The following is a 25,487-nucleotide window of genomic DNA, read 5'->3' on the forward strand; positions in this document are numbered from 1 at the left end:
ATTTTAAAAAAGTTTTAAATTTAATTTTCTGGCTGGGCATGGTGGTTCACGCCTATAATCCCGGCACTTTGGAAGGCTGAGGTGGGAGGATCACTTGAGCTCAGGAGTTCAAGACTAGCCTGGGCTATACAGCAAGACATCGTGTATACAAAACAAAACAAAAAACAAACAAAAACAAAAAAGAAAAGAAAGAGAAAGAAAGGGAGGAAGGAAAAGAAAGAAAAAAAAATAGCAGGATGTGGCAACGCCTGTGGTCCCATCTACTCAGGAGACTGAGGTGGGAGGATTGCTTGAGCCTAGGAGGCGGAGGCTTCTGCGAGCCATGACTGCACCACTGCACTCTAGCCTGGGCAACAGAGCAAGACCCTGTTTCAAAAATAAAATAAATAAATAAAGGCCGGGCACGGTGGCTCATGCCTGTAATCCCAGCACTTTGGGAGGCTGAGGTGGGAGAATCACTTGAGCTTAGGAGTTCAAGACTAGCCTGGGCTATACAGCAAGACATCGTGTATACAAAACAAAACAAAAAACAAAAATGAAAGAAAAGAAAGGAAGGAAGGAAGGAAAGAAGGAAGGAAGGAAGGAAAGAAGGAAAAGAAAGAAAAAAAAATAGCAGGATGTGGCAATGCCTGTGGTCCCATCTACTCAGGAGACTGAGGTGGGAGGATTGCTTGAGCCCAGGAGGTGGAGGTTTCTGCAAGCCATGATTGCACCGCTGCACTCTAGCCTGGGCAACAGAGCCAAGAGCCTGTTTCAAAAATAAAATAAATAAATAAAGGCTGGGCACGGTGGCTCATGCCTGTAATCCCAGCAGTCTGGGAGGCCGAGGCGGGCGGATCACCCGAGGTCGGGAGTTTGAGACCAGCCTGACTAATATGGAGAAACCCCGTCTCTACTAAAAATACAGAATTAGCCGGGCGTAGTGGCACATGCCTGTAATCCCAGCTACTAGGGAGGCTGAGGCAGGAGAATTGCTTGAACCCGGGAGGTGGAGGTTGCAGTGAGCCAAGATCGTGCCATTGCACTTCAGCCTGGGCAACAAGAGCGAAACTCCGTCTCAAAAATAAATAAGTAAATAATAAAATAAAATAAAATTTCTTAGACGCAGAGTCTTTTCCCTATGTTGCCCTGGTTGGTTTCAAACTCCTGGCCTTAAGTGATCCTCTCCTTCTGCCTCAGCCTCCTGAGTAACTGGGATTACAGGCACATATCACAGAGCCCAGCTGTCAGTGTATATACCTTTCTCCAAGACTTTAAATTTCTTTCTTTCTTTCCTTCCTTCCTTCCTTCCTTCCTTCCTTCCTTCCTTCCTTCCTTCCTTCCTTCCTTCCTTCCTTCCTTCCTTCCTTCCCTTCCTTCCTTCCTTCCTTTCTTTCTGTCTCTCTCTCTCTCTCTCTCTCTTTCTTTCTTTCTTTCCTTTTTTTAGATGGAGTTTTGCTCTTGATGCCCAGGCTGGAGTGCAATAGCACGATTTCTGCTCATTGCAACCTCCGCCTCCCAGGTACAAGTGATTTTCCTGTCTCAGCCTCCCAAGAGCTTAGATTACAGGCATGTGCCACCACGCCCAGCTAAGTTTTTTGTATTTAGTAGAGACAGGTTTCACCATGTTAGTCAGACTGACCTCAGATGATCCACTCGCCTCGGCCTCCCAAAGTGCCACTCGCCTCGGCCTACCAAAGTGCTGGGATTACAGGCGTGCTCCATGCACCCGGCCAAGACTATTAAGCACCCAGTAGGTGGTTTACATTGAATGGAACCAGAAGCAGAACTTTGGCCAAAGAGATGGGGACAAAGGAATGAGAGCAAAGGTGAAAAAGGCAAAATGTCAAACAATATCATTCTTTTGGATAAAAATGTAGTCTTTTCACTTGCAATGAGGTAATGCTAAGGAAGTTTTTTTCCACAGTCTGCATATACTTAGTACAGTTAAAATTAAATCATCGTAAAATAGAAACTACAACTAGCAAAGGTGTTGAGCATGAATGTCAATTAAAAATGATGTAACAATATAAATATTAACAGAAAGTTTGAGTATCAACATCGTCTATAGAAAAAAGGTGGCTTAGTCGGCACACAAGTATTAGTCACAGTGAGAAAACCAATAATTCTGAAATGTAGGGACCTGTTCACAGATCAAATATGTGTAAAGGACATATCCACAGTCACCCAAAGATGTTTATAGAGCATGTTCAGCTCAGTTTGTATCATCTGGGTGTGTTTTGTGTACATCTGTTTAACTTTCTTCTTGAGATAACGTCATTCCGCTTTTCTCAAATTGTATTATTGTGGGTTTAAAAAAATTTTTTTTGTTGTTTGTTTTTTGAGACAAGGTCTGGCTCTATCGCCCAGGCTGTAGTTCAACGGCGCGATCTAGGCTCACTGCAACTACCGCCTCCGGGCTCAAGTCATCCTCCCACCTCCGCCTCCCAAGTACCTGGGACTATACTGACCAGGCTCCCATTTTCCAATTGAGTGCTCCCTTTCCCTTGTTTTTTCCCTTTCTTCCTCCCAGCGCAGCTCATCTCTCAAAGCCTGTGAATGCTGCCGGTGGGGTGGACAGAGGAACAGTTTGGAGATGGTGTCAAGGTAACATTCCATTTCTCTCCTGGTCTTCTGCCCCGCCCTCCCATATTAATATGTGGTTTTCACTTGCCAAGAGGCAGGCCCAAAGTTTCTGCAGCACCAAACTGCAGGTGCAGTTGCACCAAGCAACTTACATTCAAACAAACACAAAATCACAAACCAAGCCCGTCTCCATAAATCCCACATCACGACTGCCTTCCCTACTTCCTCCTTAGAGGTACTTCTCAGCCCTCCAGCTCCTACTGAGAACACAGCCAGTCAGGAAGTCCCTACTTCAGGAACACCAACCAATCAGGGGGCCGTCACCTGCTGAAGGTGCGGAATTCGTCTCCTGACGCGACAGTCTCCTGGGCCAATCAGAGGCAGCTCAGGTGGGGAAAGGCGCAGTGCGCCGAGGCGGGGAGTGGCGGCAGGGTAACACCTGGCCGAGGTGACTCGCTCTGAAGAGCGGCGGTTCCTTACTCCAATCGGAACGCGCCGGGGTGGGGAGCTGGCCAATCAGCCGTGGAGGGCGGGGCCAGGCGGGGCTCCACCTGGCGGCTGGCTCTCAGTCCCAGCGCTGAAGTCTGCGGGGCTGTGTCTGTTCCCAGGAACCCGTCGGCGGCTGTTGTAGCGGGAGCCTGATCGCGATGGGGACAAAGGCGCAAGCCGACAGGAAACTGTTGCACCTCTTCATATTGGCGATCCTGTTGTGTAAGTTCCCGGAGTTTCGGGAGGAATCGGCTGGTCGGGTCGGAGGTTGGAGGAAGCCTCTCCCCACGCCCCTAGCCAGAGGGAGGGGAGGAGCTCAGAAACCTTCCTACCTCGCTCTCCTAATTCTCTTTTCCACCCCTGGCTGGTCCCTCTTTCACCACTCTCACAGCTGGGTGAGTGGCTGGCTCCCCTCCCCCACACTGGTGAGTTGTGACCGTACCCCTCACGCTGCATACACCAGAGGTACACTCCTCGTCCTCACTGCAGAGGGCCGTCAGGCCAAGGACCCGTCCACACTCATCTACCCAGCGCGCGCTCCACACGCACCTGGGAAGGGCCAGCCTGCCCCTCCAACGCGCACCCACGAACCCCGCTGCGCAACCGGGAGCCTTGGCTCCTTAAGGGTCCTCGGAGAAAATCGAATGGCGGTGGTCTGGGGTGGAAGTCTCTTTCCCTAGCTTTTGCTGAAGGAGTCTCTGGCTCCTCTGAATCTTTGGTTTGCGGCCGTTGCTCTGGGAAAATATCTGGGTGCACAGTCTAAAGAGGAAATGCATTAGAAACCTGAAATTTCTCTAAGCGCAGCAGAGGTTCCAGCGAAGTTCCTTTCTGGAATATCTACCTCAGGAGTCCTTAATACGTGTTGTTGACTGAGTGACTCTTCCCAGGGGGAGAGTGTATCTGTTGGTTGGCTGGATTCTCATCAGAGCCAGAGCTCTGCCCTCCCACTGGCTGTGTATGAGAGTTTTTGTTTCCTTTGTAAACTCCCTTTCCTGAGTAACAATGAGGCTCACTTGCTAGGGCATGCCTCTGTCTCTAGATGTGTTTGTGTGGGGCTGAGCGTGTCGTCGGTTGGTTTGTGCGTTAGTCAACCTGTGGCATCACCTGTGTGTTTATCTGTCTGATTCTTGAGTGTGCGTGTCCTTGTGTGGGTAGTTGTGTCAGTATGTGTTCTACATGAGTCTCCCCTCACCCCCAAGGTTCTTTTGTAGAAAGTGTTAAATAAATGAATGATTACAATCAGTACTGGTGTCTGTAGATTCGCTGCCCTTAGATGAATTGACTGCTCATTTGTACCTTATCACAACATAAACCCTTGGGGGAGATTGGACCAGAGGCATATCTCGTCCTCTTTGTATTTTACTGATAAGGAAACAGGTCCTAGAGGGGAAATGACTTCCAGGTTGACAATAGAGTTAGGGGTGGAACCTGGGAATGGAACCAAACCCTCTCGACTTGCTTTTCCTTTTTCCATTTTTGGATCCAGCATCTCAGGCACCCTATAGCACAAGAACTGTTTGGGATACTGCTTCAGAATCTACTGTCTTACTTACCTTTAAACTTACTTGCCTACTAGCTTCTTCATTCATGTCTCCCCCGCCTCCTTTTTTTTTTTTTTTTTTTTTGCCCAGGCTGGAGTGCGATGGCGCCATCTTGGCTCACCGCAACCTCTGCCTTCCAGGTTTAAGCAATTCTCCTGCCTCAGCCTCCGGAGTAGCTGGGATTACAGGCATGCACCATCACGCCCGGCTAATTTTTTTGTGTTTACTAGAGACGGGGTTTCACCATGTTGGTCGGGATGGTCTTGAACTCCTGGTCTCAGGTGATCCACCAGCCTCGGCCTCCCAAAGTGCTGGGATTACAGGTGTGAGCCACCGCACCTGGCCATGTCTCCCTTTTATTCTACTCTTCGATTTCCCTTTTCTTTATTTTCCCTTTTTTCTCTACCCCTTGCCTATTTTACTTCTGCTTGTATTTTAGAACTGCTAGTGACAACCATAGTTAATTTTTGGTTATGTGGTTCTGGCACTAAAGGTTTTTCCAACCTTTGTCCTGTGCCAGTATTTTCCCCCTAAGCCCAGAAGTTTCTTCTAGGTGAGTGACTGTATTTGTAACAGTTTTTGTCTATGACAGTATTTGTCAGGCTTAAAAGTTTCCTGGAGCTGCTTCCTCCCTATCCTTTGCCACTGCTTCCTTTCTTTTTTCTTCTTCTAATTTCCTATATTATTTATGATAATCCTAAAATAATCATATACTGGCACTGGAAGGGTTGTGATAGCACCATTTTGAGCTTGGAGGTGTCTTCAGGGAACCAAGCCACAGTAGTGCAGGGGGAACCTGAGATGATGTCGCATTAGCCTGTTAGGACAGTGGGTCCTGGGAAGTGACATGTCCAGGGAATGGAGGAACTGACCTTGTAACTTTTAAATCAGGCTAGATCTGGGGTGGGGTTGGGGGAGGGGAGTCATTTGGTTAGTGCAAATGAGGATGGAAATGGGAGCCGGGCCGCCACACCTGCGTTCTAGCTTGGCTTTCTCTCTGCCCTGTTTGTGATCTTAGGCAGTAGCTCAGTCTTTTCATCTGTAAAATAGGAGTAATACTTGTCCCACCCTTGTCATGAGTGTGGTATCACCACTGAGGAGTTCCGGGTGGGCAGGGCAGAATTGCCCTGCATCTGGGTCATTCTCTGAGTCCCGGTGTTTCCTACTGATGTTTCTGAGTCAAGCCCTTCTAGCTTTGCCCTTTCAGGGGCAGGCATACCTCAAAACTGTAGACTGGTGAGTTACTCCTCCTTTCCTCTACTTCTCCCAGGAGTGAATTGTTCCCTCCAAACTAGAAAATGGTGACTGGCACTTCCTAGTTCTACCTGAAATTAGGAAAAGAGTGGCAGTGGAATTCCAGTGCCCTTTAGTCTTTGCCTTCTGGCTCTCGACCACTTTTTTTTTTTTTTTTGAGACAGAGGCTGTTACCCAGGCTGGAGTGCAGTAGCATGATCTTGGCTCACTGCAACCTCCACCTCCCGGATTCAAGTGGTTCTCCTGTCTTAGCCTCCCCAGCAGCTGGGACTGCAGGCAGGCAGCACCATGCCTGGCGATTTTTTTGTATTTTTAGTAGAGATGGGGTTTCACCATGTTGGCCAGGCTGATCTCGAACTCCTGACTTCAAGTGATCCTCTTGCGTAGGCCTTCCAAACTGCTGGGATTACGGGCGTGAACCCCTGCACCCGGCCACTCCAAACCACTTTTACCTCACGATGTTGCTCTTCAGTTCCTTTGTGATCATGGCTTGTGGAGTCTACAGCCCAGTTCTGATTCAAGATAGAGCTACTGTGATTTTTTAAAAAAATATTTATTTAGAAGAGGTTAATTGACACGGTGTTATAATTAAAATGATATCAAAGCGGTGGGGTATCTCATTCCCACATTGCTGCTGTTCACCCCAAACCCCAATAGTTTCTTTTTTTTGAGCTGGAGTCTAGCTCTGTCACCCAGGCTAGAGAGCAGTGGTGCATCTCAGCTTACTGCAAGCTCCGCCTCCTGAGTTCATGCCATTCTCCTGCCTCAGCCTCCCAAGAAGCTGGGACTACAGGCGCCCGCCACCATGCCTGGCTAATTTTTTGTATTTTTAGTAGAGATGGGGTTTCACTGTGTTAGCCAGGGTGGTCTCGATCTCCCAGCCTCGTGATCCGCCCACCTCGGCCTCCCAAAGTGCTGGGATTACAGGCGTGAGCCACTGCGCCCGGCCCCTGAACCCCAATAGTTTATGTTTCTTTTCAGTGTTCCATTTTACAGATACAAGTATATATAAATAAAACTTGTTTCTCCCCTTTCTGACACAAAAAGAGGCATACTACATATATTCTACATCTTGCTTATATGTATATATATCATGGGGTTTCATTTTGTTGTTGTTGTTTTTTGAAACAGGGTCTCACTCTGTTGCCCAGGCTGAAGTACAGTGGCATGATTATAGCTCACTGCAGCCTTTTTTTTTTTTTGAGACAAAGTCTTGCTGTGTTGCCCAGGGAGGAGTGCAGTGGCGCGATCTTGTCTCACTGCAAGCTCTGCCTCCCAGGTTCAAGTGATTCTCCTGCCTCAGCCTCCCGAGTAGCTGGGACTACAAGCGTGCACCACCAGGCCTGGCTAATTTTTGTATTTTTAGTAGAGATGGTGTTTCGCCATGTTGGCCAAGCTGGTCTTGAATTCCTGACTTCAAGTGATCCACCTTCCTTGGCCTCCCACAAGTGCTGGGATTACAGTCACGAGCCACCGTGCCCGGCCTCATTGCAGCCTTGACCTCCTGGGTTCAAGCAATCCTCCAGTCTTAGCCTCCTGAATAGCTGAGGCTATAGGCAAGCGTGAGTGGTAAGCCATACCTGGCTAAATTTTTTTAAAATTAAATTTTTAATTTTTTTAGTATAGACAGGGTCTCACTATGTTGTACAGGCTGGTCTTGAATTCTTGGCTTCAAGGGATCCTTTTGCCTCAGCCTTTCAAAATGCTGAATGACAGGCATGAGTCACCACACCTGGCCCATATTGGTTTCTAGGGATTGTGGCCTTGGCTGTTAGGATACATCCCACCCCCTCCAAGTCAGCTGAGTTCAATGTGCACTTGTTCTATGGACACATAAATGGGCAACACACATTTCCACCACACCCAAAAATAGATTTAAATGCTATGCACATTTTATGTGATAGGAATAATGAGACTTGTTTATCATATCTGTTAGGTTTGACTAGAGACCCTGGGGATCTCTAAACTCAAACCAATTTCTGTTTCAGAGATTCAGGAAAGACCTGGATGACCTTGCGTCCAACGTAATTGAGGATGAGGTTTCACTATTGTGTGAGGGTTGTAGAAAGCAGTATGAGTGAACACGTACTGTGAGACTAGACGCACACTGGGGTTTTCCTGGCATTGAAAACCCAGAGTTCATCTGCCTGGACTCCCTGATAAGCAGGGTTTCTGTCTAAAGTCCAGCTGCGTCATTTGTTTCACAATGTAGGGGTGGAACAGGAGGAAGCAGCTGGCTGGCAGGAAGTGGATGCCGGGCCCCTGAAGTCAGTCCTGGGTAGGCAGGCTCAACCTTCCTTTGCACTGGGAAGATGGGGTGGCTGGGGAGCTGAGCAGGTAGAACCGGAAATTCTGCAGAGGGGGCAGGAGGGAGCCAGGGAGTGAAAGCGCTCCTGTCTTACCCTGCCATTACCACTTTCTGCTATCCTCAGAGGGCCCGAGCCAGCTGATTGACATCACTGAAAGTGCAGCCAAGGATGACTGTTTAGACATAGCCCACCTGTTGTTGGCCTCACAGAGCCTTCCTGTTGCCCACGCATTCCTTAACTGTTCTACCGCAACCACTGGAAAGGCCCTGTCAGCTGTGAAACTTCCCTGGCCCAGTGGAGCCTCTTGATCTTTACGAGGAGGCCAACTCTTATGAGAGTTACTTCAGACTCTACAGACTGAGTGGTGGGGAGGAAGGGGAAAACCAGGGTGGAGGTCCAGGTTCTAATTATATTGCAATGTGAAATTCACTTGTTAATCCAGCAAACATTGGTGTTTACTATATTCTGAGCGCTGTGCTAGAGATTAGGGGGAAAACATGAAGTTAAACTGGGTATGCTATAGCTGGTGGGGTGAGGAAGCCCTGACTCATCCTTCATATTACAGGGCTCTGGCTCCCTGGCAACTGGAGGGTCTTGTGAGTCTCATATGTCCAGAGGGAAGACTGGATGAATTATTAGAGAAAACCAGAGAGACTGGCTGTTTTCCCTCTTTTCCCCCCTCCTCTTCTTTTTTCTTCTTTTTTAAATGAACAACCAACACCAGGGCCTACTTGAGTTGTAGAGGATGGGAGGAGGGTGAGGATAGAAAAATTACCTTTTGGGTACTATGCTTATTAGCAGGGTAATGAAATAATCTTTACACCAAACCTCCATGACATGTAGTTCATCTGTATAACATACCTGCACATGTACCCCTGAGCATAAAATTAAAGTTCAAAATAAATAAATTGGCTGGGCGCAGTGGCTCACGCCTGTAACCCCAGAACTTTGGGAGGCTGAGGCGGGTGGATCACCTGAGGTCAGGAGTTCCAGACCAGCCTGGCCAACATGGTGAAACCCCATTTCTACCAAAAATACAAAAATTAGCTGGGCGTGGTGGTAGGTGCCTATAATTCTAGTTACTCAGGAGGCTGAGGCAGGAGAATTGCTTGAACCCAGGAGGTGGAGGTTCCGGTGAGCCAAGATCACGCCATTGCACTCCACCCTGAGCGACAAGAGCAAAAACTCCGTCTCAAAATAAATAAATAAATAAATAAATTCAAACTCAACACTCAAGCAACTCAAAGAAAATTCTTTTTTTCTTTTATTTTTATAGAGATCAGAGCCTCTCTCTTTTTAAAATTTCTTTTATTCTTTTTTATGTTGTATTTCTTCTTTTATTTTTTGTTATTGATATCCCTGAGACATAGAGATTGGATCTTTCTATGTTGCTCAGGCTGGTCTTGAACTCCTGGGCTCAAGTGATTCTCCCACCTTGGCCTTCCAAAGTGCTGGGATTGTAAGCATAAGCTGCTGCACTGCACCTGGCCAGAAAATTCTAATAATTAACAGGATATCTAGAAAAAAACTAAAGGTTTCTTAGTAAAGTAGTGGAAGGAAGTAGGTCCTTTTCTGTTATGGGTCTGACTTAAACTTCTTGTACAAGAGATGGTTGTTGGTGGGTTCTGTTAAGAGTCTGGATGCCTCTGCCTTCTGTGACCATCTTCTCACCCCAGCAGTGCTTTGGTGCAGTTCATGGAGCACCTCCTCTGTGCAAAGTGTAGTGCTGGGAGCTGGGCAAGGATACAAGCAGAACTCAAGAAACTGCAGACACATATTGACTAGGTAGAGTACAGAGCAGCGTGTGCCAGGGGCTGTCAACAAAGTACAGAATGTTTTGGGAGCATAGAGGAGAAGAGAGTAACTTTTTAAAAAGATAAGTTTTTTCTTTTTGTTAAAAAAAGTGATACACGCTCAATGTAGAAAAATAGGAAAATGCGGCCGGGCGCGGTGGCTCACGCCTGTAATCCCAGCACTTTGGGAGGCCGAGGCGGGCGGATCACAAGGTCAGGAGATCGAGACCACGGTGAAACCCCGTCTCTACTAAAAATACAAAAAAATTAGCCGGGCGCGGTGGCGGGCGCCTGTAGTCCCAGCTACTCAGGAGGCTGAGGCAGGAGAATGGCACGAACCCGGGAGGCGGAGCTTGCAGTGAGCTGAGATCGCGCCACTGCACTCCAGCCTGGGCAACAGAGCGAGACTCTGTCTCAAAAAAAAAAAAAAAAAAAAAGAAAAAGAAAAATAGGAAAATGCAAAGGACTATGGAGAAAATAAAATCACATGTAATTCCATTATCTAGAGATAAACACTTATTACTGGTGTTTCATGCTAGTCTTTTTGAATTAATGTGTGATATATGTCTATATTTCCTACAAAATATACTTTTTTTTTTTTTTTTTTTTTTGAGATGGAATCTCGCTCTGTTACCCAGATTGGAGTGCAGTGGCACAATCTTGGCTCACTGCAACCTCCACCTCCTGGGCTCCAGCAATTCTCTGCCTCAGCCTCCTAAGTAGCTGGGATTATAGGCGCCCGCCACCACACCTGGCTAATTTTTTTGTATTTTTAGTAGAGATGGGGTTTCACCATGTTGGCCAGGCTGTTCCTGAACTCCTGACCACCTGCCTTGGCCTCCCAAAGTGTTAGGATTACAGGTGTGAGCCACCGCACCTGACCCAAAATATACTTTAAATAAGGTCCTTTCTATAATATTCCTAAAGTATGGCTATATCATAATTTACTTATTCATCTTTTGTTGGGCATTTAGATTTCTCTTTTTTCTTTGCTATACTAAATAACATTAAATTGGCTGGGCATGGTGGTTCATGCCTGTAATCCTAGAACCTTGGGAGACTGAGGCAGACGGATTACTTGAAGCCGATCACTTGAGGATCACTGGCCAATGTGATAAAACCCCGTGTCTATCAAAAGTATAAAAATTAGCTGGGGCCGGGCGCGGTGGCTCAAGCCTGTAATCCCAGCACTTTGGGAGGCCGAGACGGGCGGATCACAAGGTCAGGAGATTGAGACCATCCTGGCTAACCCGGTGAAACCCCATCTCTACTAAAAAAAAAAAATACAAAAAACTAGCCGGGCGAGGTGGCGGGCGCCTGTAGTCCCAGCTACTCGGGAGGCTGAGGCAGGAGAATGGCGTAAACCTGGGAGGCGGAGCTTGCAGTGAGCTGAGATCCGGCCACTGCACTCCAGCCTGGGCGACAGAGCGAGACTCCGTCTCAAAAAAAAAAAAAAAATTAGCTGTACCTGTAATCTCAGCTACTTGGGAGGCTGAGGCAGGAGAATCTCTTGAACCTGGGAGACGGAGGTTGCCGTGAGCCATGATCGCACCACTGCACTCCAGCCTGGGCAACAGAGCAAGACTCCTTACCAAAAAAACAAACAATAAAACTTAAATAACGTTAAATTATTCTTGTACATGGATTTTTTTTTTTTTTTTTTTTTTTTAAGACAGAGTCCCACTCTGTCGCCCAGGCTGGAGTGCAGTGGCGTAATCTCAACTCACTGCAACCTCCACCTCCAGGTTCAAGTGATTCTCCTGCCTCAGCCTACCAAGTAGCTGGGATTCAGGTGCCTGCCACCATGCCCAGCTAATTTTTGTATTTTTGGTACAGACGGGGTTTCACCATGTTGGTCAGGTTGGTCTCAAAGTCCTGACCTCAAGTGATCCATCCGCCTCAGCCTCCCAGAGTGCTGGGATTATAGGCATGAGCTACTGTGCCCAGCCAAAATCTTTAAAGTTACCTTTGATTGTTTTCTTAGGTTATATGCCTAGAAATTGGGGTGAGATTAATGTTGACTGAGGAAGGGTATAACAGATCAATGGACATTTGAATGGGATCTTGAAAGATACATGGGATTTCCTTGCTTGTCCAATAAAGTTACATATAGCATAATAGTTTTAGAGCCTCAAAATCAGGCAGAGTTGGGTTAAGATTCCTACCTTGTTATTTGTAGCCATATGGTTTGGATTTTTTTTTTTTTTTTTTTTTTTTTTTTTTTTTTTTGAGACGGAGTCTCACTCTGTCACCTAGGCTGGAGTGCAGCGGCTTAATCTTGGCTCACTGCAACCTCCACCTCTCGGCTTCAAGTGATTCTCCTGCCTTAGCCTCTCGAGTAACTGGGATTACAGGCGCCTGCCACCATGCCCAGCTAATTTTTGTATTTTTAGTAGAGATGGGGTTTCACCACGTTGGCCAGGCTGGTCTCAAACTCCTGACCTCGTGATCTGCCCGCCTTGGACTCTCAAAGTTCTGGGATTACACATGTGAGCCACTGTTCCTGGCCTGGGTCAACTGTTCTAAGCCTCAGTTTATTCATCTGTAAAATGAAATGGTAACGATAGTACTTCAATAGTACTTGTCTCATAGGGTTATTTATTTATTTATTTATTTATTTATTTATTTATTTATTTTAGAATTTAGTGAGAAAATGCATGTAAGGCCCAACCTTAATAATTTGCCACTTCTACTATTATGCCATTGGCAGTCATAAGACCCTGCCAGATTCATGGGGAGGAAACATTTTTTTTTGAGACAGAGTCTTGCTCTTTCATCCAGACTGGAGTACAGTGGCACGATCTCCGCTCACTGCAACCTCCACCTCCTGGGCTCAAGTGGTACTCCAGCCTCCCAGGTAGCTGGGACTACAGGTATGCGCCATGCCTGGCTAATTTTTGTAATTTTTATCATGTTGGCCTGGCTGGTTTTAAACTCCTGACCTCAAGCAATCCACCCACATCAGCCTCCCAAAGTGCTGGGATTATAGGCGTGAGCCACCGCGCTGGGCCCATGGGGAGGAAACTTAACTTAGATTCCACCTCAGTCACAATGTAAGTAGAGCATGGGGGAGGAGATAAATATACAGATAGATGTGGCTGTTTTGGAAAATACTATTTGCCACGGTTGTTTCATTATTATTATTCAGGTACATAGTAATTTCCAGGAATTACATCCTACAGTGTCCTCAGTGTTCGTGGGCATGCGTGACTGCAGCTGGTGAATTTTTTTTTTTTTTTTTGGTAGAGATGGGGGTCTCACTGTGTTGCCCAGGCTGAGAAAACATGTACTAAATGTCAACTGGTACCAGTTTTATTATGCTAAGTGTGGGATACTCAGAATATTAACACATGGTCCCGTTTCGCTTGGGGTTTACCATGGGAGACATACTTGTACACAGATAATGTCATTATAATGTAGGAATTGCTTTGACAGTGTTTTGCATGGGATAATTAAAGCCTAGGAAAGAGGCTTAGGTGAGGCTCTGGTGAGGACTGGGCATGTGGGAGGTCGTTTTCCAGAAAATAATGTGGATGAATACTGCTGCCCAGATAAAGAGGGGAAAAGGGTGTTCCACATAGCAGAAATAGCATGAGCAAAGGCAGAGATTGTGAAACAGCCCAGTCTTTGCTAGGAATTTTAAGTAGTTTTGTATTGCTAGCGGGTAAATTGCAACAGTAGAGTGGGTGATGAAGATGATAACCTTATCAAAAGGTCAGATAGTGCTGGAACTTTCTTCCAGCACTTCCAGCAGGGAGAGAGGGAGGTGGGTGTTTGGCAGAATATAGGGATCATTGGAACTTTCTTAGCTTGCAGAAAAATTTGGATTTTATCATATAAGCAATGTAGAATCATCAAAAGCTTAAAGGACATGTCAGATTTGCATTTTTAGGAAGGCTGTATAGTGTAGTGTAGCATTGTATGGCCTCTGCAGTTGGACCGCATTGGTGTGAATCTACACTACCACTTACTGTGTGGCCTTGGCCAAGCTACTTAACTTCTCTGGGCCTCAGTTTCCCCATGTAAATATGGGTGATAACAATAGAATCACCTAACTCTAAAGGCTGTTGCAGGGATTAAATGATATCACATATAATATGCTTACAACAGTGCCTCAAATACAGTATGTGCTCAATAAATGCTAGCACTTCATCCAGTAGTGGGATGGAGAATGGACTTTCTTTTTTTCTTTCCTTTTCTTTTTTTTTTTTTTGAGAGGGGTGTCGCTCTGTTGCACAGACTAAAGTACAGTGGTGCCATCTTGGCTCACTGCAAGCTCCACCTCCCAGGTTCACGACATTCTCCTGCCTCAGCCTCTCGAGTAGCTGGGGCTACAGGCGCCTGCCACCACGCCTGGCTAATTTTTTGTATTTTTAGTAGAGATGGGGTTTTACTGTGTTAGCCAGGATGGTCTCGATCTCCTGACCTTTTGATCTGCCTGCCTTGGCCCCCCAAAGTGCTGGGATTACAGGCGTGAGCCACCGCGCCTGGCCGGAGAATGGACTTTCTATACATGGGCCCGAAACCTGAGCAGGCCAAAAATCTATTGATGCCTTTAACTTTGTGGCTTTTCTTGTTGTGAACTTAGAGAAAATTAAACTTGACAATGGAAAGGATGGAATTTCCTTCTATTTTGGTTTACCATGTACATCAGTAGGACATTTGTATGTGTGTGTACAGTATGGTATGGATGGGCCCAAGGTTAAGTGCAAAAGGGGGGCTGTGAGAAGGCAAGGGAAAATATAAAATAGATGAGGAGGATGGGCAGGGAAACTGTGAGTGTCCTGATACAGATTGGATTCAGTGAGAGCAAACTCCTAGCTCTGCTGGTCCATCTGTGAAGGTTCTAGAGAAGGGGCCGCCTTTCCAAGGCAGCTGCAATGACAGGGGAGATGTGGTTTGGTGGGCTGGAGTAGGTACTTTTCAGGCTTTATTTATATAATGTCTTGTTGAAGAAAACATTGAAGTCAGAAAGAAGTATGTGTACAGAAGGGCCTATGAGCAGATGAAAATCATAAAATATAATACTTATTTGGGGTTTCCTGTTCACACACTGCTCTAAGCACTTTATTTGTACAGTATTAGCTTGGTTAGTCCTCAAAACAGCCCTTTGATGTAGAAACTGTTATTATCCCCATTTTACAGATGAGTAAACTCAGATTTGAAGAGGCCAAGTGGCTTGTTCAGGTCACATAACCTAGCAAGTAACAGAGCTGGGAATTTTTTTTTTTTTTTTTTTTTTTTCTGAGACAGAGTTTCTCTGTTGTTGCCCAGGCTGCAGTGCAATGGCGCGATCTTGGCTCACTGCAACCTCTGCCTCCTGGGTTCAAGCAATTCTCCTGCCCCAGCCTCCTGAGTAGCTGGGATTACAGGCATGTGCCACCACGCGTGGCTAATTTTGTATTTTTAGTAGAGGCAAGGTTTCTCCATATTGGTCAAGCTGGTCTCGAACTTCCCACCTCAGGTGATCCACCTGCCTTGGCCTCCCAAAGTGCTGGGATTACAAGCATGAGCCGCTGCGCCTGGCCTTTAGATGGAGTTTCTTCTTGTTCAGGCTGGAGTGCAATGGCACGATCTCAGCTTAATGCAACCTCTGGTTCCCAGGTTCAAGCGATTCTCCTGCCTCAGCCTCCCAAGTAGCTGGGATTACAGGCATGTGCCACCACATCCGGCTAATTTATATATATATATATTTTTAGTAGAGATGGATTTTTGCCATATTGGCCAGATTGGTCTTGAACTCCTAACCTCAGGTGATCCACCTGCTTCTCCTCTCAAAGTGCTGGGATTACAGGCGTGAGCCACTGTGCCCAGTCCAGAGCTGGGATTTGAACGCAGGCAGTCTGGTTCCAGGGGCCTGTTCAAGAACGAGAAGGGGAATGTGGACCAGAATGGCTGAGGTGTCCTCTGGTGAATGGGAAAGGCATGGTGGTAAGGCCGGCCTTGACTCATGATGTGATAGGCCATCACAGTAGACCTTGGGAGAATTGGCACAGCTAGGCCACAGGCAGACATAGTTAATCCTGCAACAGAGGTGGGTGGGAGGACACTAAGGCGGAGGTTCATGTATTCGAAACAAAAGAACAAAAGCCCAGACCAGGTGATGGCAGTGAGGATTAATGAAGAAAAGGATAATGTGCCTGTAGCCCAATGTGTTTGTGTATATATGTAGTGTGAATGTGATGATCTGAGAGGACTCAACAAAGAACTTTAGCTAAACCCAGAAGTGGTGGAGGAACAACCATAAAATTCATATGTTGTGATTTGTGTGTATATGTGTGTTGATTTCAAAGGCTAGTTTTTAGTCTAATTAGATGCTGCTAATAACCCAACCCATAGGTTGGGTTCTTGGGAAGCTGACTCTGAGATGTCAATAATCATACAAGACATTTATTAGGGGGTGCACTTGGAATCCACGCCCATGGAAAGGAGGGGAAGGAAGCAAGATTGGACAGAGGGAGAGGCCAAGTTTGCGTTGTAGTCCTGGTGAGACCTCAGCCTATCCCACAGACAGCTTTGGAACAGAGGTGCCCCCACCCCCCCCCCCCTTTTTTTTTTTTTTTCTGAGACCAGGTCTTGCTGTGTTACCCAGGCTGGAGTGTAGTGGTGCGATCTTGGCTCACTGCAACCTCTGCCTCCCAGGTTCAAACGATTCTCCTGCCTTAGCCTCCCGAGTAGTTGGGATTACAGGTGCCTGCCACCATGCCCTGCTAATTTTTGTATTTTTAGTAGAGATGGGGTTTCGCCGTATTGGCCAGACTGGTCTCAAACTTTTGACCTTATGACCTGCTCGCCTCAGCCTCTGAAACTGCTGGGATTACAGGCTGTTGAGCTGCCACACCCAGCCAAATAGCATTCTTAATGAGAGTTGAGTAAGAGACTTCCACAGGCATGGTGGCTCACGCCTGTAATCCTAGCACTTTGGGAGGCCAAGGCAGGAGAATTGCTTGAGGTCAGGAATTTGAGACCAGCCTGGGTAACATAGTGGGACCTGGTCTCTACAAAAAAATTTGAAAAGTTAGCTGGGCAGGTGGGGTGTGGTGGCTCAGGCCTATAATCACAGCACTTTGGGAGGCCGAGGCAGATGGATCACTTGAGGTCACGAGTTCGAGACCAGCCTGGCCAACATGGTGAAACCTTGTTTCTACTAAAAATACAAAAAATTAGCCAGGCATGGTGGCATGTGCCACCTGGCCACCATGTTGGCCAGGCTGGTCTCAAACTCTTGACCTCAAGTGATCTGCCCTCTTTGGCCTCCCAAAGTGCTGGGGTTACAGATGTGACCTACCGTGTCCAGCCTACACCCTTCTTTTTTGAAAACCATGGTATATGGCCAGGCGTGATGGTTCACATCTGTAATCCCAGCACTTTGGGAGGCCAAGGCAGGAGAACTGCTTGAGGCCAGGATTTCTAGACCAACCTGGGCAATGTAGCAAAACCCTAGCTCTTAAAAAAAAAAATCCAGCCTGGCCAACATGGTGAAACCCTGTCTCTACTAAAAATACAAAAAAATTGCCAGGCGTGGTGGCTCACGCTTGTAATCCCAGCATTTTGCAAGGCCAAGGCGGGTGGATCACCAGAGGTCAGGAGTTCGAGACCAGCCTGACCAACATGGAGAAACCCCGTCTCTACTAAAAATACAAAATTAGCCGGGCATGGTGGCGCATGCATGTAATCCTAGCTGCTAGGGAGGTAGAGGCAGGAGAATCTCCTGAACCTGGGAAGTGGAGGCTGTGTTGAGTCCAGATCGTGCCATTGTACTCCGGTCTGGGCAACTAGAGCGAAACTCCATCTTAAAAAATAATAATAATACAAAAAACTAGTTAGAACTTGCTCGGTGTAGTGGCGGGCACCTGTAATCCCAGCTACTCGGGAGGCTGGGGCAGGAGAATCTCTTGAACCTGGGAGGCCGAAGTTGCAGTGAACCGAGATCACACCACTGCATTCCAGCCAGGGCGACAGAGTGAGATTCTGTCTCGGAAAAAAAAAAAAAAAAAAATTAGACTGGTCACCATGGCTCACGCCTGTAATTCCAGCACTTTGGGAGGCTGCAGGGGGAGTTTGAGACCAGCCTGGCCAACATGGCGAAACCCCATCTCTACTAAAAGTACAAAAATTAGCCGGTGTGGTGGCAAGTGCCTATAATCCCAGTGTTTGGGAAGCTGAGGAGAATCACTTGAACCTGGGAGGCAGAGGCTGCAGTGAGCTGAGATAGCGCCATTGCACTCCAGCCTGGGCAACAGGAGTGAAACTCCGTCTTAGGAAAAAAAAAAAAAGTATAATAAGAGAAAAAAAGGATATAGGAGTAACCTATATCTTGAGTCTCTTATCTATAAAGTGGGAGAGAGAATACTTATCTGGACTAATTCATAATGTTTTTTTTTTTTTTAAGTTGTTTTATTTATTTATTTATTTATTTATTTATTTATTTGAGACAGAGTCTGGCTCTGTCGCCTAGGCTGGAGTGCAGTGGTGTGATCTCGACTCACTGCAAGCTCTGCCTCCTGGGTTCACACCATTCTCTTGCCTCAGCCTCCTGAGTAGCTGGAACCACAGGTGCCCATCACCACGCTTGGCTAATTTTTTGTATTTTTTTTTGTAGAGATGGGGTTTCACTGTGTTAGCCAGGATGGTCTCGATCTCCTGACCTCGTGATCCACCTGCCTCGGGCTCCCAAAGTGCTGGGATTACAGGCGTGAACCACTGCGCCCGGCCCATAGTATTATTATGTCAGATTGAAATACATGTATACAGACATTGTCTAAACATCAATGCCAAAATTAAAAAGGAACCTAAAGGACTTTAGAGCACATCTGTTTCATATTTCAGAGAGGAAGGGGAATCTCAGAGGTCAAGAGACCATAATCAGTTATATGCATAATTAAGTAAAGGAAAAATGTACTTGAATTCAACAAATGTGTTTGAATTCTACATTTATCTAAGACAGGGTCCTGACTTGAAGCTATGAATAAAAGGATATTTCATGAATTTGACTTTGAAAACGTGAATGAGAATAATTGTGTAAGTGCAGGTTTGTAGCTGCACCGTGTGGTCCCAGAATCCCTAGTCACTGCTTCTTAATTTGACCTTTGTGGGTCCCTCCTGTGAACCCTGATGCACCTCCCCCATATTACTTAATTAGCCTCTTTGCTCCTCCCTCCCTCCACCCAGCACACACTACCTTTTCTTTCTCCGTTTGGCGAGTATTCTAGTGAGGTGATCTGAACCCACTTCTAGTGCCAGCTTCACCTTAGAACCAGTTGTGTGATTTTGTTTTTTTTTTTTTAGATTGAGTCTTGCTGTGTTGCCCAGGCTGGAGGGCAGTGGCATGATCTCGGCTCACTGCAACCTCTGCCTCCCTGGTTCAAGCGATTCTTCTGCCTCAGCCTCCCAAGTAACGGACTACAGGCGTGCCACCACGCCCGGCTAATTTTTGTATTATTGGTAGAGACGGTGTTTCACCATATTGGCCAGGCTGGTCTTGAACTCCTGACCTCATAACCTGGCCACCTTGGCCTCCCAAAGTGCTGGGTTTACAGGCCTGAGCCACCGGTCCTGGCCCCAGCTGCATGACATTAGGCACATTTACTTCTTGTACTCTTAATTCCTCATGTAAACTCGGGATAATAATACATGTCTTGCCAATCTGTCATGCTTGTTTCCAGGATCAAATGATGCAACGTGTCATAATGTATGCAAAAACACTTTAAAAAGCACCATATGCTCCACAAATGTCGAGTATTATTATTATCCTCATTATGGCTCTGCCCTTCCCTTCCATCCCTTGCCTCCAGCCCTGCTGGCTTCCTTCCAGGATTGTCTTGACAAGTGGCTGCAATCATTTGTTGAGAAGCTTTCTCTGAACGGTGAAATGTCATTCTGGAAGCTGCCCTTGGACTAGTAGAAATCTAATTAGATTATTGGGAGTCACAGGGAGAAAAATTAGAAGCAAAAGAAGCTGCATTTGAGAGATTTCCATTGATAAAAGAAGTATTAGCCTGCAATTGTAGCAAAAAGCACTTAAAGAAGACATTTAGGATCATGGTGACAAAGTGTGAGAGTCAGGAGGGGCATGAGTCTGGAATCCCTTCCGCTTAGGGTCTGTGAGTGGAGAAGCCCTGTCTGCTGGGTCTGTGCCTCCCTCTTCCTGGCATTTCTCTGCTCACTCCTGACAGGGCCCACCTCTTTCTTTCTCCTCAGGCCCCCTGGCATTGGGCAGTGTTACAGTGCACTCTTCTGAACCTGAAGTCAGAATTCCTGAGAATAATCGTGAGTTGGGAGGGGCTGTGGAGGGTGTGAGGGTGAGTAGTTGCCGGCCGTCTGGGGACCTAGAGAGCACCCAGCCCAGCCTGCAGTTTAGGGCTGTTCCCCATCTCATGTATTTGCTGCTGATTCCTCCTCCGGCTCATTTTGACCCTGTCTGCAGCTGTGAAGTTGTCCTGTGCCTACTCGGGCTTTTCTTCTCCCCGTGTGGAGTGGAAGTTTGACCAAGGAGACACCACCAAACTCGTTTGCTATAATAACAAGATCACAGGTGAGTTGCTTCTCCTCCTTCCTGATTGCCTAGGTTGTGGAGGGGTTATCATGCCTGGATTCTATGATCCAGGCTTTGTGCCCTTATCCCAGGGCATACCCTGGGGCTCAAGTCCTCATGGCCTTCCCACTCCCCTTTCTGGGGGAAGAGGAGAGCACTTGCGTACCTTGGATGCCCCCTTCATCAGCTTCCCTTAGCTCTCCAGTTCACTCTGTCCTCGCCCTTGCCTCCTCTTGTGGTAGCTTCCTATGAGGACCGAGTGACCTTCTTGCCAAGTGGTATCACCTTCAAGTCCGTGACACGGGAGGACACCGGGACATATACTTGTATGGTCTCTGAGGAAGGTGGCAACAACTATGGGGAGGTCAAGGTCAAGCTCATCGTGCTTGGTATGTGCCACATATCTTCTGGGTGGGCCTGGAGTTAGTTACTTCCCATAGCAGGCTCTGCTGAGCTTTGGAGCTCTTTGATGGTGAGAATGCCCACAGGTGGAGCTATTCAGAGTCCCGGAGCTGCCAGAGAGGGGATAAGCCCTGGTTAGGTGGCAACCAGGGGCATGGTGAGGGTGGGAGGCTTGAGCTGAGTAGATGGGGGTACCATTCTAGTTGGTTACTTAGGCTCAAGCAGCCCCCACCCTGTACTCAGCACCTTCTGTCTTTCTCTTCCACAGTGCCTCCATCCAAGCCTACAGTTAGCATCCCCTCCTCTGCCACCATTGGGAACCGGGCAGTGCTGACATGCTCAGAAAAAGATGGTTCCCCACCTTCTGAATACACCTGGTTCAAAGATGGGATTGTGATGCCTACGAATCCCAAGAGTACCCGTGCCTTCAGCAACTCTTCCTATGTCCTGAATCCCACAACAGGAGAGCTGGTATGGATGGGGTGGTGGTGAAAGACGTGTGGGGCATGCAGTTATAGAACCCCAAAAAGTGGGAGGAAGAACAGGCAGCAGGGTGAACTTGGGATGGGCGTCAGGAGACATTAAAAAATGGCTATTTTGCTTCTTCAAGCAGGAAGCCAATTTGTTTTCCTCCCTCAGGTCTTTGATCCCCTGTCAGCCTCTGATACTGGAGAATATAGCTGTGAGGCACGGAATGGGTATGGGACACCCATGACATCAAATGCTGTGCGCATGGAAGCTGGTGAGAGTTAGGGCTTGAGCCCAGACCTGGGGTGGGGATCGGCGTCTGCTTTTCATCCTGCCATTGGTGATCCTGTTGGTACCGTGAGTGAGTATCCTGGTGCTTGACTTCTCATTTGTGTCTCACAGTGGAGCGGAATGTGGGGGTCATCGTGGCAGCCGTCCTTGTAACCCTGATTCTCCTGGGAATCTTGATTTTTGGCATCTGGTTTGCCTATAGCCGAGGCCACTTTGACAGTAAGTATCTGCCCCCAGAGGCTCTCCTTTGTACTGCCCCCATCCCAGGGCCTGGCATGGGTGTCATCTGAGTACTGACCCTGATACTGTGCTCATGTGTGTGGGTGTTGTCCCCTGGGGAACACTGATCACCCATCTAACACACACCAAGAGCTGGGGGCCTACCCCTCCATCTTCCCAAGCCATACTGTCTTCTGTCCTGCTGTCACTCATGATCCCATTTCTTCTCTTTCAGGAACAAAGAAAGGGTGAGTGAGGTGCTGTCCTGGGGTTCTCCAAGTTTGAGAGCATGGATGCATGCCGTTTGAAGCTGAAGTGGGCCCGGGGGAATGGGTTGAAGGCAGAAGCAACCAGTTTGGAGGGAAGGCATCTGGATATCCAGCCCTTTCTCTGTGCCCTTGGCCCTGGGCCTGTCCTATTTCCCCCCACCCATGCCTTTCTGCTGCGCACTCTGTGCTTCTGTAGCATTCTCGGTTCTGGCCTTTAAAGTTGGCAAGGAGAGGTAATAAGCACCTAGGTGGCTGAGTGTCTGTCTTCTGGCTTGTTCACAGGACTTCGAGTAAGAAGGTGATTTACAGCCAGCCTAGTGCTCGAAGTGAAGTGAGTATGCCTGCCCTGGGCAGGGGTGGGCTACCTGGGGCTGGAGTGAGGAGATTTCTAGCCCATGTTTATGTGTTTTGGGGATTATCAGCTAAAGAAGACTATTGAGAGTTGACCGGATGTTTTATTTCTGCAGGGGGAATTCAAACAGACCTCGTCATTCCTGGTGTGAGCCTGGTTGGGCTCACCGCCTGTCATCTGCACTTGCCTCACTCAGGTGCTACCGGACTCTGGCCCCTGATGTCTGTAGTTTCACAGGATGCCTTATTTGTCTTCTACACCCCACACGGCCCCCTACTTCTTAGGATGTGTTTTTAATAATGTCAACTATGTGTCCCTTCCTCCTTCATTCTCTCCCTTCCTTTCCTACCACTGCTGAGTGGCCTGGAACTTGTTTAAAGTGTTTATTCCCCATTTCTGTGAGGGATCAGGCAGGAATCCTGGGTATGCCATTGACTTCCCTTCTAAACAGCAAAAATGGTGGGGCTCCCAGGAATCTGCACTCAACTGCCCACCTGGCCGGCAGGGATCTTTAAATAGGGATCTTGAGCTTGGTTCTGGGCTCTTTCCTTGTGTACTGAGGACCGGGGCCAGCTGTTCTAGAGTAGGGATTAGAGGCTAGAGCAGCTGAAATGGTTGTTTGGTGATGACACTGGGGTCCTTCCATCTCTGGGGCCCACTCTGTTCTGTCTTCCCATGGGAAGTCCCTCTGCCCTGTCCTCCTCTTGAATACAAGCCGACTGACATTGACTGTGTCTGTGGAAAATGGGAGCTCTTGTTGTGGAGAGCATAGTAAATTTTCAGAGAACGTGAAGTGAAAAATATTTAAAACCACTGCTCTAAAGAAAAGAAAACTGGAGGCTGGGTGTGGTGGCTCACGCCTATAATCCCAGAGGCCGAGGCAGGTGGATCATCTGAGGTCAGGAGTTCAAAATCAGTCTGACCAACATGGAGAAACCCTACTAAAAATACAAAATGAGCCAGGCATGGTGGTACATGCCTGTAATCCCAGCTGCTCGGGAGCCTGGTAACAAAAGCGAAACTCTATCTCAAAAAAAAAAAAAAAAAAAAGGGAAAGAAAGAATAGAAAAGAAAGCTGGAGCTGGTAGCTCAGGCCATCACCCTTCCCTTGGCTGGAACTATTGGACAGACCCTTTTGAGATGTGCTCGTGGTGCTATGGAGATGTGTGTAGTGGTCTTAGCTCTTTGTTGAGCCTGTGTGTGTGTTGTGCGGTCTTAGCTGTATGCTGAAATTGGGTGTGTGTTGGAGGGCTTCTTAGCTCTTTGGTGAGATTGTATTTCTATGTGTTTCTATCAGCTGGATGTTGCTGGAAATAAAACCTTGGTTTGTCAAGGCTCTTTTTGTGGGAAGTAAGTAGGGGAAAAAGTCTTTGAGAGTTCCTGGGCTCCTTTGTACAACAGGAAAATGCCTCAAAGCCTTGCTTCCCAGCAACCTGGGGCTGGTTCCCAGTGCCTGGTCCTGCCCCTTCCGGGTTCTTATCTCAAGGCAGAGCTTCTGAATTTCAGGCCCTCATTCCAGAGCCCTCTTGTGGCCAGGCCTTCCTTTGCTGGAGGAAGGTACTCAGGGTGAAGCTGATGCTGTACTTGGGGGATCTCCTTGGCCTGTTCCACCAAGTGAGAGGAGAAAGTACTTACTCTTGTACCTCCTGTCCAGCCAGGTACATTAACAGACCTCCCTATGGCTGTAGGAACTACTGTCCCAGAGCTGAGGCGGGGGGATTTCTCAGGTCATTTGGAGAACAAGTGCTTTAGTAGTAGTTTAAAGTAGTAACTGCTACTATATTTAGTGGGGTGGAGTTCAGAAGAAATTTGAAGACCAGATCATGGGTGGTCTGCATGTGAATAAACGCGAATGAGCAGGACAGGCCTGGCTATCATTGCTTTCCTCCTCCCCATTTGGACCCTTTGCCCTTACATTTTTGTTTCTGCATCTACCACCATCCCACCAGTCTATTAACTTAGCAAGAGGACAAATAAAGGGCCCTCTTGGCTTGATTTTGCTTCTTTCTTTCTGTGGAGGATATACTGAGTGCCACTTTGCCCTATCCTATTTGGAAATCCCTAACAACTGAGTTTTCTATTAAGGATCCAAAAAGAAAAACAAAATGCTAATGAAGCTATCGGTTAAGGGTCACATGCCAATAAAAAATAAATTTTCCAGAAGAAATGAAATCCAACTAGACAAAGCAGAGCTTATGAAATGGTTCAGTAAGGATGAGTTTTTTTTTTTTTTTTTTTTTTTTTAAGACGGAGTCTCACTCTGTCACCCAGGCTGGAGTGCAGTGGTGTGATCACCCGTCTTCCAGGTTCAAGCCATTCTCCTGCCTCAGTCTCCTGAGTAGCTGGGATTACAGGTGCATGCCACCATGCCTGGCTAATTTTTGTGTTTTTAGTAGAGACAGGGTTTCACCATGTTGGTCCAGCTGGTCTCAAACTCCTGACCTCTTGATCCGCCTGCCTCGGCCTCCCAAAGTGGTGGGATTACAGGTGTGAGCCACCGTGCATAGCCAAGGATGAGATTTTTAAAGTATGTTTCAGTTCTGTGTCATGGTTGGAAGAGACAGTAGAAGGGATATGGAAAAGGTCATGGGGAAGCAGAGGTGATTCATGGCTCTGTGAATTTGAGGTGAATGGTTCCTTGTTGTCTAGGTCACTGGTGAAGAATGAGTCAGTTATTACCAGCCTTGGAATTTACTTCTATAGCTTACAACAGACCTTTAGAACTGGAAAACACCTTGTCTGCATTCACTTTAAAATGTCAAAACTAATTTTTGTAATAAATGTTTATTTTTCACATTGAGTTTGTTTAAATCCTGAAGTTCTTCCTTAAGAGAATTGGGACTCCTAGGGTGATTGGACATTCGAAATATTCCTGATAGTCTTGTTAATGAAGAGATTAGGATATCTTTCCATTACCTTGATAATTACATTTTAATTTAGCTTTTTTCATTGGCCTGTGTTTGAATGCGAATAACCCCAAAATGGACATTTCCTATGTTAA

General features: G+C 47.1%; 1 protein-coding gene across 2 annotated transcripts; it reads left to right on the forward strand.

The window, feature by feature from the left end:
- The first annotated feature begins 1,400 nt into the window (after positions 1 to 1,400).
- Positions 1,401 to 25,286, forward strand: F11R (F11 receptor). 2 transcript variants are annotated; one of them, XM_007976458.3, is made up of 12 exons: positions 1,401 to 2,586; positions 2,799 to 2,954; positions 3,174 to 3,276; positions 20,152 to 20,220; positions 20,378 to 20,485; positions 20,728 to 20,874; positions 21,156 to 21,358; positions 21,527 to 21,629; positions 21,758 to 21,865; positions 22,101 to 22,113; positions 22,417 to 22,465; positions 22,602 to 25,286. In XM_007976458.3, exons 3-12 carry the CDS (start codon positions 3,213 to 3,215, stop codon positions 22,635 to 22,637), a joined length of 900 nt encoding a protein of 299 aa, XP_007974649.1. In that variant the 5' UTR covers positions 1,401 to 2,586; positions 2,799 to 2,954; positions 3,174 to 3,212; the 3' UTR covers positions 22,638 to 25,286. The 2 variants fall into 2 exon arrangements, with proteins under 2 accessions (XP_007974649.1, XP_072864315.1); XM_073008214.1 differs by lacking the exon at positions 1,401 to 2,586 and having other exon boundaries at positions 2,631 to 2,954.
- Positions 25,287 to 25,487: the final 201 nt, after the last annotated feature.

Source organism: Chlorocebus sabaeus, chromosome 20 (genome assembly GCF_047675955.1).
Source record: "Chlorocebus sabaeus isolate Y175 chromosome 20, mChlSab1.0.hap1, whole genome shotgun sequence".
NCBI lineage: Eukaryota > Metazoa > Chordata > Mammalia > Primates > Cercopithecidae > Chlorocebus > Chlorocebus sabaeus.